The 14650-nt window shown below is 47.0% G+C and overlaps 2 protein-coding genes across 2 annotated transcripts; both read left to right on the forward strand.

Annotated features, from left to right (window-relative positions):
• Positions 1-143: 143 nt before the first annotated feature.
• Positions 144-2862, forward strand: SURF6 (surfeit 6). The gene is made up of 4 exons (XM_030961596.1): positions 144-331; positions 718-930; positions 1509-1600; positions 2051-2862. The coding sequence occupies exons 1-4, from the start codon at positions 238-240 to the stop codon at positions 2720-2722; spliced, it is 1071 nt and encodes a 356-aa protein (XP_030817456.1). The 5' UTR covers positions 144-237; the 3' UTR covers positions 2723-2862.
• Positions 2863-7320: 4458 nt separating this feature from the next.
• Positions 7321-13630, forward strand: GBGT1 (globoside alpha-1,3-N-acetylgalactosaminyltransferase 1 (FORS blood group)). Its single transcript, XM_030961557.1, is given in 7 exon segments — positions 7321-7385; positions 8148-8210; positions 9352-9402; positions 9502-9537; positions 11505-11639; positions 12947-13380; positions 13383-13630. Coding segments are annotated over 7 exon segments (1032 nt in total).
• The last annotated feature ends 1020 nt before the right edge of the window (positions 13631-14650 follow it).

Genomic DNA, 14650 nt, shown 5'->3' on the forward strand with positions numbered 1-14650 from the left:
AGCCCCTCAAGAGAGCCCGGAGCAGCCCTGGTGTGACCGACGGACGCCGTCGTTCCGTGCCGAGCCCGGGCAGCCCCGGCGGGGGCGGCTCCGGCGCGGCCGCTCCGTGCGCCCGGCGCTGCCGTCACTTCCCGGCCGGCGCGCTCCATCCATCACTTCCTGCCTGCCGGGGGCTCCACGAGGAGGGCCCCGCTGTCCCCACGCTGTCCCCGGGCAGCTCTGGGACCCGGGGTGGCAATGGCCAGCCTGGCCGCCCAGGACTCCTACCTGCAGGGCTTGGCCAAGAGGGCCGGCGTGCAGCACGCCCCGGAGTCGCGGAAGAGGAAATTTGGTACTGGAACTGTAACGCTTCGGTTCTGTCCTCTCCGGCCGGTTTGTGGGAGGCTGGGCAAGATAGCCGTACCCCCACGGGGGGCTTGTCCAGGGATTGTGCCGGTTTCTAACAAAAAAAGCAATCTGCTGAAGCACGGAGCTCCCAAACACGTTGTGCACTGGGAGCCCTGGAAATCAGTGGTCTCCATTCACTGCGGCGATGGATGTGGAGAGCTGGGGTTTTACATGATGTTTGATCTAATTAAATAAATCCTAAAACGTATAATTCTTGAATATTTAGCTATGCCATTGCGATGCTGGAACATTAGTGTTCAGTAATAACTGAATGTTATGAGTGGAAATGTAACATTGTCCTCTTTTATGTAATTTGTTTTTGCCTTCTAGTGTCTAAGCCAGGCCAGCCCGAGGATGGCAGACAGGTCAAAAAACAGAAGAAAAAGAAGCCCAGGAAGCAAAGTGAGAAGAAGAATGCTCCTTCAGCCAAACAGGATGTTTCTAATACCGGTAAACCCACTCCAGGACAGAAAGCAGCGCCTCAAGCCAGCAAATCATCTCCACAAGGTGGCACACAGAACAGAAAGGAGAGTTTGGATACAGGTAAGAATTTCGGCTTTGCCATGGCCTGGGCTGAACTGGCTGCTTTTCTTCCTTCACACCAGTCTAGTTTGGAAAGCCTAAATTGGGAACATCTTTGCTTATTTCATGTGCCCCAGAAGCTTTTTCCTATGGACAGGAATTTGTGCCATCACCACTGGGTGGCTCTCTGGAAACGGTGTTTAACTGAACTGCAGAGGTTTTGTGCATGTGAGTGAGTAACTTTGGGAATTACACGTGGATGCAATCCCTCTCCTGCCAGCTCAGCTTTCCTTTATGACAATGAAAAGCCAGATCACAGAGAAAAGATGTCCTGAGCCTCTCTGTTCCACAAGCTTGGTACTTGTCTTTGGCTTGCCAGGCAGCCCCAGGGCATGCCAGGCCACTGCTGGCAGAGTTGAATGATGAAAGGGGAAATTCTAAAGAAACCAATGAAATAGAAACTCTGGATTTGTTTGGATTTTCCGTTCCATTCACAGCATCTAAAGAGTTCCCAGAGTTTTTCCCATAGCCAGAGAAAGTGCTACTGTTTAGCTAGTGCTGCTTTTTAAGTATTTTTATTTTCTCCCTCTCATTTTCAGGAAGTAAAAGTGAACTGAGTTCCCCTTCTGTTTCTGCACTCAGTCTGTTGCGTCAGAGACTCCACGAGAAGATTAAAAAGGCTTCTGGACAGGTATGGGGACTCTGGATATGTATCCATATGTGTGTTTGTGCACCTGAAATCCTCCCCAGCCTCCCAGGGCATGTGGGGACAGGATCTCACAGGTTTGAAGCTGATTCCAGCTCATAAGGAATTGCCTGTAGGGATTGCCAGGTGACCTGTGTGTGTTCTGTGGAAAAACCTGTGAGAAAAGATGTGGCCAGCTTCAAAGAGAATGTTCCTTTGGTGATTTTTAGGAAAAAGCAAAGTAGTGAGAGCCTGCAAGGGAGCAGCTACAGGCTGTTGAGGGAAAGCAAAGGGTTTGAAATGTTGTTACTGTGTTTAGTGTCTCTAACAGCTGAGTCACAGCTTCACATCACAGCTTCTTAGGAGTTGTTTGAAATCAGGAACTTGGGGACAGCCCACTTTTACTTCTGCTTTAACCCTTTAAGGCTTCTCATTCATGTCCATCCTCCTCCTTAGGATAATGCCAAGGAGTTAACCCCTGCAGTGCTGGAGAAGAGGCAGCGAAGGAAGTATGAGAGAGAGAGAAAGAAACGCCGGCGAAAGGAGTTGAAGATGAAGGCAAAAATGGAGAAGAAAGAGACTGTGGAGGTACCAGCAGAGCCAGAAAACAAAAAGGAGGAGAGCAAAGCTGACATTGTCTTCAACAGGGTTAAAGTTCATGAAGAGAATGAGTTAAACATGGTCCAGAAGAAGAAAGAGAAGAGGAAAGCGGTGAAAGGCAATATCACTCCTCTGACAGGCAAGAACTACAAGCAGCTGCTGAGCAGGCTGGAGACCAGGAAGAATAAACTGGAGGAGCTCAAGGAGAAGGACGAGAAGAAAGCTCAGGAGCTGGAGACCAAGATAAAATGGACAAATGCCCTGTATAAGGCAGAGGGGGTGAAGATCCGTGACGATGAGGAGCGTCTGAAGGAGGCCCTGAAGCGCAAGGAGAAGCGGAGAGCGCAGCGCAAGAAGCAGTGGGAGGAACGGACTGTGAGGGTGGTGGAGAAGATGCAGCAGCGGCAGGACAAGCGCAAGAAGAACATCCAGAAGAAGAAGAAGGAGAGGATAGAGAAGAAAAAAGCCAGGGCCCGGAAGAAGGGCCGAGTTCTGCCAGAGGACTTGAAAAAAGCTGGGTTAAACTGAGAGCAAGGCAGCTCTCCTGGCACAGGGGTTCCAGGGTCTGTCACATGGGGCTGTCACTGTCCCAAGCCACACTTTCCCAGCCTCATTGTGCTAAAAAACAGTATGTATGTTTGTTAATAAAGTTTTTTATCCTAAAGAAACACCTTCTGGCTGATTTCTAATAGCAATTATTATTTTTCTAAAGGGGAAATGTCAGTTGCTGTCACTTCCTCTGATGGGCAGCACAGTGTCTTTGCATCCCCTGGGAATGGGAAAGAGGAAACAAAAAGGCAAAAAGACCAAATATGGGATTCATCTCAACACAAAGATACTGCAGGTGTTGTAAAACCTTTGCTTATGTGAACTTGGACAATACCTTTGAAAAGAAGAGTGCATCTTGGATTCATTTATCCTCTCCATCACAAGAAAACTGGAAATAATTTTCAATTTTAGGCAGTGCTGTTCATTTATAAGTTACATTTTATCAGCATTAGGTAAGTATAGACATAAACACACATGTACACGTGCCTGGATTTATTATTGTGGAGCTAATTGATCTTTTTGGATCATCCATAGGACACACTGACTGATCCTGATGGTAGAAGGATTGGCTCCAAGTCTGTCTTTGGCAATAATAAAAAATTAGGTTAAAACAAAAATTCTGGCAACCACAGGTGCCTGCAAGGGTTTCTTCTCTGCACAGTTCACCAGTGCAAAATTGTATTTGGTCATTACCAATTTTGTCCTTTATTGCTGTTATAAAGAAATACAAATGTGAACTTGAGCAGCTGTTTTTCCAGCTAAGGAGGGAAAGTACAGCTTGGCTGCTGGCAATTCAGCCTCGGGAAGATTGGTGGGAACAATCCATCCAGAGAATAAAGCAACTCTGCCCCTGAGATCAGTCAAACCTTGCTGATGCCCTCCTGATCTAGGTTGGTGTGAACTGATAATTAGTACTGAGCCCAGGGAGGTTATTAATTGAGTCCAATTGAATTCTCTTGATCTGGCTCTTTGGAAGAAGCTCTTTTTTGTCTTATGACTAAAGCTGATGGATGTGCTGTGAGGGAAATGCAGGCTGTGCTGTGCAGTGCTGCCCAGCTGGATCCCTGCCAGAGCCCAGGTAACTCCCTGGTGCCGCTGCAATCTGAGACTCTGCAGTGGATCTGTGCTAAATTCGTGTTCAAGCCTCAGGTGTGACTGAACACATTTGTGTTTCTGCAGCCTGTCCAACAAGGAAACCTCTCCCCAGGCACAGATGGAGCTCTCCCCATGGATATCTTCACTTTCTGAACAGCCCTGCACTCACAGTTTGCCACTTCAGTTGTAGAAATCTGAAATCCACTATTGGAAATCTGAAATAGTTGCTCTGCAAAGAATATTTTCCATGGAATGCTCTACAAGTGAGGTATTTATCAGCTGTGCAGAATGCCTTCCAAGCAGGGCTTGAAGATAAAGTAATGCTTTGTTCTGGGAGGTCAAGCAAGTTCATTTGGGAGTAACAGAGCTACTTTCAGCCATATCCCTTTTAAAAAACTCTCTGAACAAATTTGAGGAACCTGAGTAACTATTAAAATTGCTTTAGCTGTGATTTCTGTTTGGTTGGAGATTCTTTCATCAGCTGCAGTCACATCTATTTCATTTCTGTTTATATTCATAGTAAACTGTAAATCAGTTGAGGTAAACCTCAGTGAGATGGCTTTAAATGCAAAGGATGTTTCAGTCTCAGCTGGCTCTAGTGCTCTGGCAGGTTTGTACCACAGAAACTGAAAATAAGAGGGGAATGCATCAGCTGTGCTCCTAATGATGTAATATTTCAAAATATGTGTACTTCTCCTCCTGAGGGATTAGATGTTTACTCTAAAAAGACACAGTAAGTGCTCTATGCCCATTACAACAGCTGAAGCTGCACTAAAATAACCAAACACCCACATCTTTTTTTATTCTGTGTTAATTTTACTGCCCATTTTGAGGACAACTATCAGTCCCCATTTCTTCTCTCTGTTCTTGATCCTCTGTCCTTCCCCATCACCCAAATTCTGTGCTCTCAGCCTCTGTGTGCTATGGAGATAAGAGCATGGGTCAGGTGCAGAAACTGGGAATCCCCAGGAGATTCTGCGACGGGGTTGTTTGTGTATTCCTTTATGCTTTGGGTGGAAATGTTGAGAGGATATTTATGCAATTGCAAAGTGGCATCAAGCTGGGAGGGGCTGCAAACCCCAGGGAAAACAGGATTCACTCAGGGCTTGATGTTTTAGAAAAACAGATAGCCTGGAAATTGAGTTTGTTTCCATGAAGTCAAGCACAAGGTTTTATGTGCCTCAGACCTGGCTGGGAGAGGTTCCACAGAAAACTCATGGATTGCATTTGGGCACAGGCTGAATGTCACCCCAGTGCTGAGGTCCTGCAAAGCAGGCAGATGTCCTGTGGGAATGTGTGAGCTGTGACAGCTTCTCAGTTTTGGGGGGCAATCCAGCTGTACTTCACTGCTGAGGGCTCAGCAGGGGAATTTGGGGTGCTTTGACACCAATTTCACAAGAATGGGCTGATTAGAGAGAGCCCAGTCAGAACTGACAGAAAGAATCCCAGATCTTGTAGTTAGACAATTACAAAGAAAGATTGAAGGAGGTCACAGGAGAGAAGAGGGAAGGAAACATCAGAGCCCTTAGGTATGGAAAGGGAGATGCCCAGACCTGGACTGCAGCAAGTGAGATCCTGGCTGGAAATTTGGAAGCTGCTGATGAGAAGGGCTTTCCTACCCGCTCTGTGTGCAGCCATCTCTCAAAGAATGCCTGAAAAACATCTGTTTAAACCCTCCTCTGCACATTTATCTGCTTTGCATGTGCTGGAAGCATCAAGCACACGGTAAGAAGTGTGGCACTGACAAATCCTGGTGTCAGCACAGCAGCTCTTATGACACAACTAGCGCAGGAATGAGATAAAGCTGGTCAAAACACAGAACAACTGCCTGAGGGGGAAGGCTGCTTGTACTTCTTTCTGTGTTTGTGGATCTGCAGCGTTTTTAGGCAAGAATCCAGAGCTGCTCAGCATGAACCCATGAAGGCTTGAAGTGGTGGAAGGCCTTAAGATATATATTTATACAGATGCACACACATACACACAATAGTTAGTCATTATTTTTAAGTAGGATTTTGTGATGCTTCCTGGTGAAAGCAAATTAGATTCTCTCAAAGGATTTCTGTGTGACACAGTAAAGCAAATTAAAGAACTTTTTGCCACTTGTCGTTTTCCAGCCAAAGAAATTAAAGCAGGAAAATCCCTCCTGCCTGTTCAGATCCATGGGCACTGTCCCATGCCTTGCCAAGGACCAGGAATGATCTCTGGGATTACTCCAGCACCCTCCAAGAAGCATCATGTACCTGTCCCTCCCCTTAGTATAAATGCTACCATCTTTATAAATGGTTGATAAACAGCCTTTTTCTCCTTTTTTTTTTTTTTCCTTCTCTTCAGGCTCCAATCACATTCTAGAAAGCAGAAAGCTCTAACTGGAAATACATCTGGTCCCTCCAGCTTGGAAGAGCAGTTGGTGTGGAGGGCTGGGGCTTGAGGAAAGAGGAGAACGTGGGTTGGGTCCTGAGGAAGGAGAAGAACGTGGGTTGGGTCCTGAAAACAGCAGGAGAAGATGGATTGGGTCCTGAGGAAGCAGGAAAGAGCACAGGTTGGATCTTGAGGAAGGAGGAGGGCAGAGGTTGGGTCCTGAGGAAGGAGGAGAATGTGGGTTGAATCCTGAAACAGCAGGAGAACATGGGCTGGGTCCTGAGGAAAGAGGAGAGCACAGGTTGGGCCCTGAGACAGCAGCAGTGAGATGAAAACCCACGAGCCTGTTGCCCAGCTCCCTGCTGCTGTCCTTGCTGAAGGCAATAATGAAAGGAATAACAGTTAATGTTCTTGTAACCCCTTTGGAGACCCCACAAAAATGCATTTTGTGTTCATCACAGGGACCGACCAAAGTTCTCACTGTGCTTCCCTGAGAGCAGAAAAAGAGATTGATTTGAGCTTTTAAGGTAAGACTGCTGGGCTTGGAAAAGGTTGATTTTCATGGCTGTTGTAGAGGAAACAATTTCCTTGGTTTAACCTTTACCCAAGGTGCATTAGGATTGTGAAATGTTCCTTTGCTGGTCTCATACCTTTCCTTCAGGCACCTTTGCAGGGCGTGCCCCCTTTGCAGGTAGTTCCTGGACTGTGAAAGGTGAGTTAATCAGCTCAGTGATAACTGTGTTAGCTCTCTGATAGGAGAGGAGGGGGTGATTTGATTCAATTGCAAAGGGTGCGTGCTTGAGGTGATAAAATGGAATCTACAGAAAGTGGGATGAAATCAGAAAGGCTCCCCACGCACTAGAGCTGGGGCTAAAGCTCCCTGGAACGAAGAACTTGCTCAGACATTTTACAGATGCTGCCTCAGTGCTCTGGCTCTTACAGTCTGATGCCTTCTGTGTTCATCTCTTCAGAAAGAGAAACTACCCAGAAACTTCATCCTCCTCTGAGGAAATTATCAATTTCTCTCAAGGTGAGGTACTTACACTGAGGTTTTCCCTGTATGTTCTTTGCAGGGTGAAAGCTGCTGGAATTCAGAAGTTGCCCTTCTTCCTCCTCCAGAAGAAATGATTTCCAGGAAGGTGCTGGTGGGGTCTCTTGTCTGCCTGGGTGCTGCTGCTGCAGTTATCTGGTAAGGATTTGCTGGCCAGCTCGGTCATACCTGAAAACATCCTGTGTAGATCCTGTGCTAAAACACAAAAATAAAGGCTGTAAAACACATATTTTATGGGAAGCCTCTCTTTGAGCCGTAAGAAAGAGCAGCAATTTGTGTAATAGGTAAAGGAGGATTGGTAGAGGGAGGAGGCCCTAAGGGAAAGAGGAAAAAAGAACATTTGTGTGCAAATCAGGCTGCCAGCACTGTAGTGACTCACAAACAAATGCTTGAGTATGGAATATTCCAGTTACATTTCAGCTCAGGCCTTAGCAGAGGTGATTCTCTGTCTCTTCACACAGTCCAAAGTCACTCCAGTGTCACCAGGGACAGCTCTGTATCTATCAGACATCACAGCTTTCAAACACAGAATTTTGTAACTGAACATCCTGACAACCGAGTATGGCTTATGGAGCAAACTCGGACATGGAAGGGAATCTGAGATAAGGCATTTCTGTTAAGTATTAAAATATTAATTATTAAATTATCAGGAATTCTTGCATTTTTATGATGCTGCAATTTGCTGTACTTTCACCTAATGGGTAGCTGCATTTTGCCTCAGCAGCAGGACGCTGTGTTAAAACATGAGCACAGCAGATCCTACACTAATTAATAAAGTAGATAAGGAGTTAGCCAGAGTTACCTCTCAAAATCTTTGCCAGGTCCTTAGGTGATGTTGGAAAATCCTAGAAAGGTTTCCTTCAACATTTCCTATCTTAAAACATTTCTTTGCTCTCACAGGGCTGTAGCTGGGAGTGGAAAAGTGCATTACCTGCCCTACTACCTCCCCTGCCCTGAAATCTTGTAAGTATTTTGTTCTGTGCCTAATGAGTAACACAGATCATTGTTCCAGCCCTGCTCTTCCCTGACAACACAAACAGTGGTTAACAGGGGGCTTGTTCTTTATTTATGAACCTCTCAAAACAAAAAGCTACCCCAAAATGCTGTTGGGGCCTGCTGGGGACAGCTCTGGGTCTCTCAGGTGAGGGAGGCTTTGTTTGTTGTGGTCCCAGAGCCCAGGACTGAAAGGTTAATGCAGCTTCTTTATCAGGATGCAATCCACACCTGCACATGCACAACTGTGCTCCAAGTGTCCTCTCACTAGACAGAGACACCTGAGCCACAGAGGGGCGATGAACAGGCACAGGAGGAGCTCTGGCACGGGCAGGAATAACCCCCAGTTGTTCTCATCAGGATCCTGTTCCTCCCTCTGGATCTGTGCTCTGCCCCCAGCCCAGGGATGTGTTTGTGCTGTGGCAGCACCTGAGCTCTGCACCTGAGCAGGTGAAGGGCAGCTGCTGCTGGGAAACACCTTCTGAGCTGCTACCTGACCCAGCCTGGGTGCTCAGAGCTCTCCCAGAGCTGCACAGAAGGGAATTTACACAGTGCAGGGGCCAGGGCCATGGCCCCAGTGACCCCCTCACTGCCACATTGCCCCAGGGCTGCGACGTGACAAGCTGTGGCTTTTCCCATGACCTGCTGTTCTTGTAAAAACAAAACCAAACCATGCAAATAGAAAAAAAATGGTGTTTCATGGAGGTATTTCTGATTATTCCAGCCCATTCCAAACCACTGTGTCTGGTCAGGTGCTCATTCCTCTGAATGCTGTTGGAAATGTGATTATTTCAGGTAGTTCAGCCCTCCAGGTGACCAGGAGCAGTTTTGCAGGGCATGGAGCACATACATGATTGTTGCTGACAGTCCTACAGGGATTTTGACCCCTAAACTGATTTCCTCAGCGATTGGGATTGCTGCCAGCACCTCTCTGTCCCTGTTGTGTGTTCTGTCCCAAAGCTGTCCCTCTGGGAGCCCTGGAGGTGTGTGCAGGTGATGCCTAGCCCTGGGCCAGTGGGGCTGGATTTGGACAGCAGGTCCTGAAGCCAAACTTGGTTGATATTTTAAGCAAAGCATAACAATCCCTTTCATTTCCCACCCCATCATGCAGCTCCACAAAACTCCAATATACAGAAGAGAAGCCAATCCAGCTTTTCCCCCAGTAAGTACTGGCTTTTTTATCTCCTGACCTTTAAACTGCTGCTCCTCTCTTCCAAGCATATTCATGTATTATTCAATGGATATTTCTTCCTTTTTACAGATTAATTTATCTGCAGCCAAGAGTGCTGGCGCCAAAGTGAGTTGCTTTGTTTGAACTTTGTTTCTGCTGAGTTTGGTTTGGGCACTTTGCAGCACTCACAGTTCCAGAGTCCTGGGGCACACTGAGCAGGACCTTGTTCCATGAGAACCCAACCACAGGGGTGTGTCAGCAGCTGCCTGTGCTGCTCTGAGGCTGGGTTTGGTTCCTGTACACTCATTAACACACTTCCTGTTAATTCCCAATTATTACATTAGCACACACACACTCTGTCGTGGCCCGGAACTCTTTTTGAGGTGGGCAGAACTGTAATATCTGTAAGTAAGAAATTATTTCTCTTATCTGTATGTAAGATATAAGAGATCTGTAATATCTGTAAGTGGGAAATACCTTCTGGAGCTGTGCTGAGGCTGGAGCCAGCTGTGGGAGAGCTTTGAACCCATTTCAGGGCAAAATAAAGCAGGTGCTCTGTGTGACCTGCAGCAAACACAGCCAAATCTCTGAGACACGGCCAAAGCAGGGAGTTTAAGGGAAGATTTGGGACAGCAGCACTAAGAAGTGGATTGGACAAACTGTGTGCAGCTCAGGTTGTTACAGCCTCCTTTGGCCTGACTTTTATCTGGAGCAGTTCACCTTCAACAGCCACATTCCTTTACAAGCTAAGAAACACACCCTGTTGGTACACACACACACATATATATATTTTATTTCCCTCACATATTCAGGATGTGCTCAGCCTGAATATTTCTTCCATATTGGAATAAATTTCTGTGCTAAATCAGCTGGGTTAAATGAGGGGAGAATCTTGAAGTTTTCATGCTCTGTGTCTTCTGGAGGGAGTTCACTGGCACTGAGGATGACCATGACTCACTGGGAAACCCAGGGCAGCCCTTTAAAATCAAATTTACAGAGCTTAGAGAAGTGAACATGCCTGTTTCCTTCCCTTTCCAATAAAGAGGATAATCAACCCAGAAACAGGACAGATCAGTCAGTACATTTTCCCCAACCCAAATTCTTCTTCCCGTATAATTTAATCTTTCAATCACAGGCATTGCTGCGGGAAGGAGTGAAGTGTTATTCTTGTATCCTCTCAGACTGAAAGCATTAGATCTGGCTGGATTTGCTGCCTGAGGCTGCTCCCCACAGCTCCCCCAGTTTGCTTCTGGTGCTGTTCTACCTTGGAGCTGCGTCAGGTGGAACCTGGCAGCCCCCAGGTGTGGCCACGTGCTGGGTGTGACAAATTTCATTAGCAGAGGGCTCCAGCCCCTGCTCTGGAGGGAATGTGAGCAGGCTGGGGTGAATTCCACCATAAATGACATCTCCTTTTAGAATCAAAAAGGTAAGAATGAAACACTGGAAACAAAGCAGCAAATTGAAACAGCATTGCAGAGCTGTAATAGGGGCAGAATCAGACTCTGCTGCATTTATATTCAGTATTTCCACTTCCCTCACAGGAGATTAGGGATTTTTTTTCCTAACTTTGTTACACATTTGAATGCTGGCTCACATACAGCATTTTAAATTATATCTGAATGTGTTGGAGCTATATATAAATACTGGAAAAATAAGCTGTCATGCTGCAAGCTGTGTTTTAATAACACAGCAGTTGGCTATATTTTATAGTAATGTTCATATTATTATTATTACTTGTGTTTTAATCTGCAGCAGGCTGATAGCAAATAGGCACAGCTTCCCATCCTGAGTTCAGTGGTCATTAAACTCTCCTCAGCAGAAAAGTCCTTAAATGAGATTTTAGCAGATCTTCAGGTTTTTGCTGATGTGTTAAGTGCTTAATTTCAGCCCAGGAATTGAAATGTCTGTGCTCTGTAACCTCAAATAAGAGTGCAGGGAGAAAATATCTGAGGCTAATACCCTCCATGGTGAGTTAATGCTGATTCACACACTCCTCCAGCTGCCTTTTTTTGTGCTTCTTTCCCATTTACTGGCCTCAAACCAACAGGAACAGTTACATTTCATGAACATCTCCGATTTTTTTCCCCCTGCAGGCGCCAGGATGTGCTGACAGTCACACCATGGCTGGCCCCCATCGTCTGGGAAGGCACCTTTGATGCTGAGATGCTGGACAGTGCCTACAGACCCCTCAACCTCACCATAGGGGTGACAGCCTTTGCTGTGGGAAAGTAAGGGGAGCACTCAGTGGACACAGCCCTTGGGGTGATGCCCTTCCTCTGTGGGAAGATGATTCTGGCTTTCCTTTCCCTGAAATTTGCCCCAGTTTATAGGTTTTGTGCCCATGCAGTGTGTCTGGAATCACAGACAACTTGAGGTACCTGAGGTGTGGGCAGTGTTTTTTAAGAATTAGCAGGTGCCTTGGGAAATAGAGCTGGTCAAAATTTGGATAATCCACTTATTCCTCATCCTCCACTCCACTTGTTGCATGTGTGGTGTGTGGATTCTTGCAGCGATAATCAGTGAACTCTCCTCACTCCTTGTCTTGCATTCTCTAATCTGCTCTTCATAATCCACCTCACAGCCCCTTGGAATGCCAGAATGGTTTGGGTTAGAAGGGACCTTAAAATTCATCTCCTTAAAATTCATTCTCCCTTAAAATTCATTCTCCCTTAAAATTCATCTCCTTCCACCCCCTGCCATGGGCAGGGACACCTTCCACTAGACCAGGCTGCATCAACCTGTTCTTGGACACTTCCAGGGATGGGGCAGCCACAGCTTCTCTGGGCACCCTGTGCCAGGGCTTCTCCACCCTCAGAGGGAACAATTCCTTCCCAAAATCTGATCTAACCTGGCCCTCCCTCAGCTGAAAGCCATTCCCCTGATACCTTGTGAAGGCTGACCTAGAACAGAGACTAGGCAGAGCTAAAGAATAAAGTAGGGATTTACTAAGAGGCCTCAACAGATCCACGTTGGGCAGCACAACCCAAAATGGGCACCAAAAATGGATAACTTGCCATGAGGTCTCTCACTTTTATAAGTTCTGCTCCATTTGCATATTGAAGTTAATTGTCCAATTACAGCTTTAACTTATGAAGCCCCATCCTTCTTGTTTTTCTCTCTTCAGCCCACGTTGTTTGTGCTCTTGGGCCTGAGATTTGAATCGTTTGTCCTTGGTCCCCTAGAGCAAGCTAGCTAGGGCAGCTAGACCAGCTAGAGAATTGAATAGAATTCAAAATTTTTTGAATTGAATAGAATTCAATAGAATTCAATTTTTTGAATTGAATAGAATTCAATTTTTTTGGTTTTTTTTCTGAAAAGAATAGAGTTCCTTGTTTTGTCTCCCTGCTCTGTGCACAGTGCTCACCACCCCCTAATAGGAAGCCCAGACTCACACACCAAGCCAGCACAGAATCTGAAAAATAGAAAATCCAAACCTGAAGCAGCAGCCCTTTACTCTATCACCCTGTGCTCTTGCAGAAGGCCACAGCAAGGCCCTCCCTGTCCCTGCTGTGCCCCACGGGCTGTGTCTGCTCAGGTACACCAGGTTCGTGCGGCGCTTCCTGGACTCGGCAGAGCAGCACTTCCTCCGGGGCTACAGGGTGAACTATTACATCTTCACCGACAGCCCCCAGAGCATCCCCCAGCCCCAGCTGCAGCCGGGGCGCAGCCTGGTCACCGTCCCCGTGCCGGGGTACCCCAGCTGGCAGGAGATCTCCATGCGCAGGATGGAGGCCATCAACCAGCACGTGGCCAAGCAGAGCCAGGGCCAGGTGCAGTACCTGTTCTGCCTGGACATTGACATGGTGTTCCACAACCCCTGGGGCCCCGAGACCCTGGGGGACATGGTGGCAGCCATCCACCCCGGATACTTCGACGTGCCACGAGAGCTGTTCCCTTATGAGAGGAGGAGCTCCTCAGCAGCCTTCATCCCTGAGGGAGAAGGGGATTTCTACTATGGAGGGGCCGTGTTCGGGGCTTGGTGGAGAAAGTCTATGAGTTCACCAAGATGTGCCACATGACCATCCTGGCAGACAAAGCCAACGGGATCATGGCAGCCTGGCAGGAGGAGAGTCACCTCAACAGGCACTTCCTGTCCCACAAACCCTCCAAGCTGCTTTCTCCAGAGTACATATGGGATGACAGGAAGCCAAAGCCCCCCCAAATCCACCTCATACGTTTTTCCACGGTGAATAAGAACTACAAAGAGGTCAGAAACTGAACGTGCCTGCAGAGAGATCCTCCACGCAGCCAAACCCACCAAAATTAGTTCCTCCAGAATGTGCCCCAGCTTGAATTTATGTTCCTGGTAGGAGCAAACTGGGAAGAGAACGTGTGGATAGTTCCTCTGGACAGCAGAACCTAAATGCATTTCAGAAGCAGCAAAGTGCAGGTGAGACTGAAAACGTTTGTGGATTCCCACTCTTTGTGAATACATCCTGCTTGAGGCTGTAGCACACAAAAAAGCATCCACAAGGCCAGTTATCCAATGCATGGCTGCAGTTGCCTTTGTTGAGTGTTTTCCTGAGGCCTGGTGGAAATTTAACAAGATCAAAATGGTATTTGATGTTCCTGTACAGGAGAAGACCTTGGGTTTTGGTAAAGACCTTTTCACTTTAAAAAAAAAGAACGTTGCAGGGCAATAAATGTTCCTGAATTGTGATTTAAACTAATGCCTTTTGTCAGAATCAGGAGGAAACTTGCACTCAGAGCTCGCTATCCCTGACTGGTGTGCAGCAGGATTTCTTGGACATTCTCAGCAGAGAGCTGGTGCCAGGCATTGCCAGTAAGAGCCCTGGTCTGACAGGACAAACAGCGTGAACTCATCTAGAAGTTATCTCCCAAATTCCAGTCTGTGCTTTGGAGACCCAAGTTTAGACAGAGCTGGCTCAGCTCAGAGCAGACTGAACTTCTTCAGGTTTATTTCAATCACAGATGTGCTCTGAACCTTTTCCCTGGGTCACATGTCTCTGTGGATCATGTAATCTTTTCCAACACAGAAAATCTGCTTTTGAGATGTTCATGTTCCTCTCCATTGCTTCAGCCCCTTTCCAATTTTTCTGAGCTCTGTGAAATAAGTTGGCGAGGAGCTGCTGGAGCTGACAGCACGAGCTGATGCCTTTCCAGCAAACAGGATAATTTCATTCCGCACTGAAATGCTCTGGAGGAGCTGGGAGTTCAGCCTGGAGCTGGGGTTACCATTTCCTCTCCCTGGATGTGCTGAGGAGCTGAAGCAGGCGTT

Source organism: Camarhynchus parvulus, chromosome 17 (assembly GCF_901933205.1).
Source record: "Camarhynchus parvulus chromosome 17, STF_HiC, whole genome shotgun sequence".
Lineage (NCBI taxonomy): Eukaryota > Metazoa > Chordata > Aves > Passeriformes > Thraupidae > Camarhynchus > Camarhynchus parvulus.

What these genes read in the sequence shown, in the direction of transcription:
- SURF6 (XM_030961596.1), top strand. Translation starts at nt 238, where the DNA reads ATGGCCAGCCTGGCCGCCCAGGACTCCTACCTGCAGGGCTTGGCCAAG. An exon ending in GTCGCGGAAGAGGAAATTTG is followed by an intron (nt 332 to 717) that starts GTACTGGAACTG and finishes TTTGCCTTCTAG; the next exon opens with TGTCTAAGCCAGGCCAGCCC. An exon ending in AAAGGAGAGTTTGGATACAG is followed by an intron (nt 931 to 1,508) that starts GTAAGAATTTCG and finishes TCTCATTTTCAG; the next exon opens with GAAGTAAAAGTGAACTGAGT.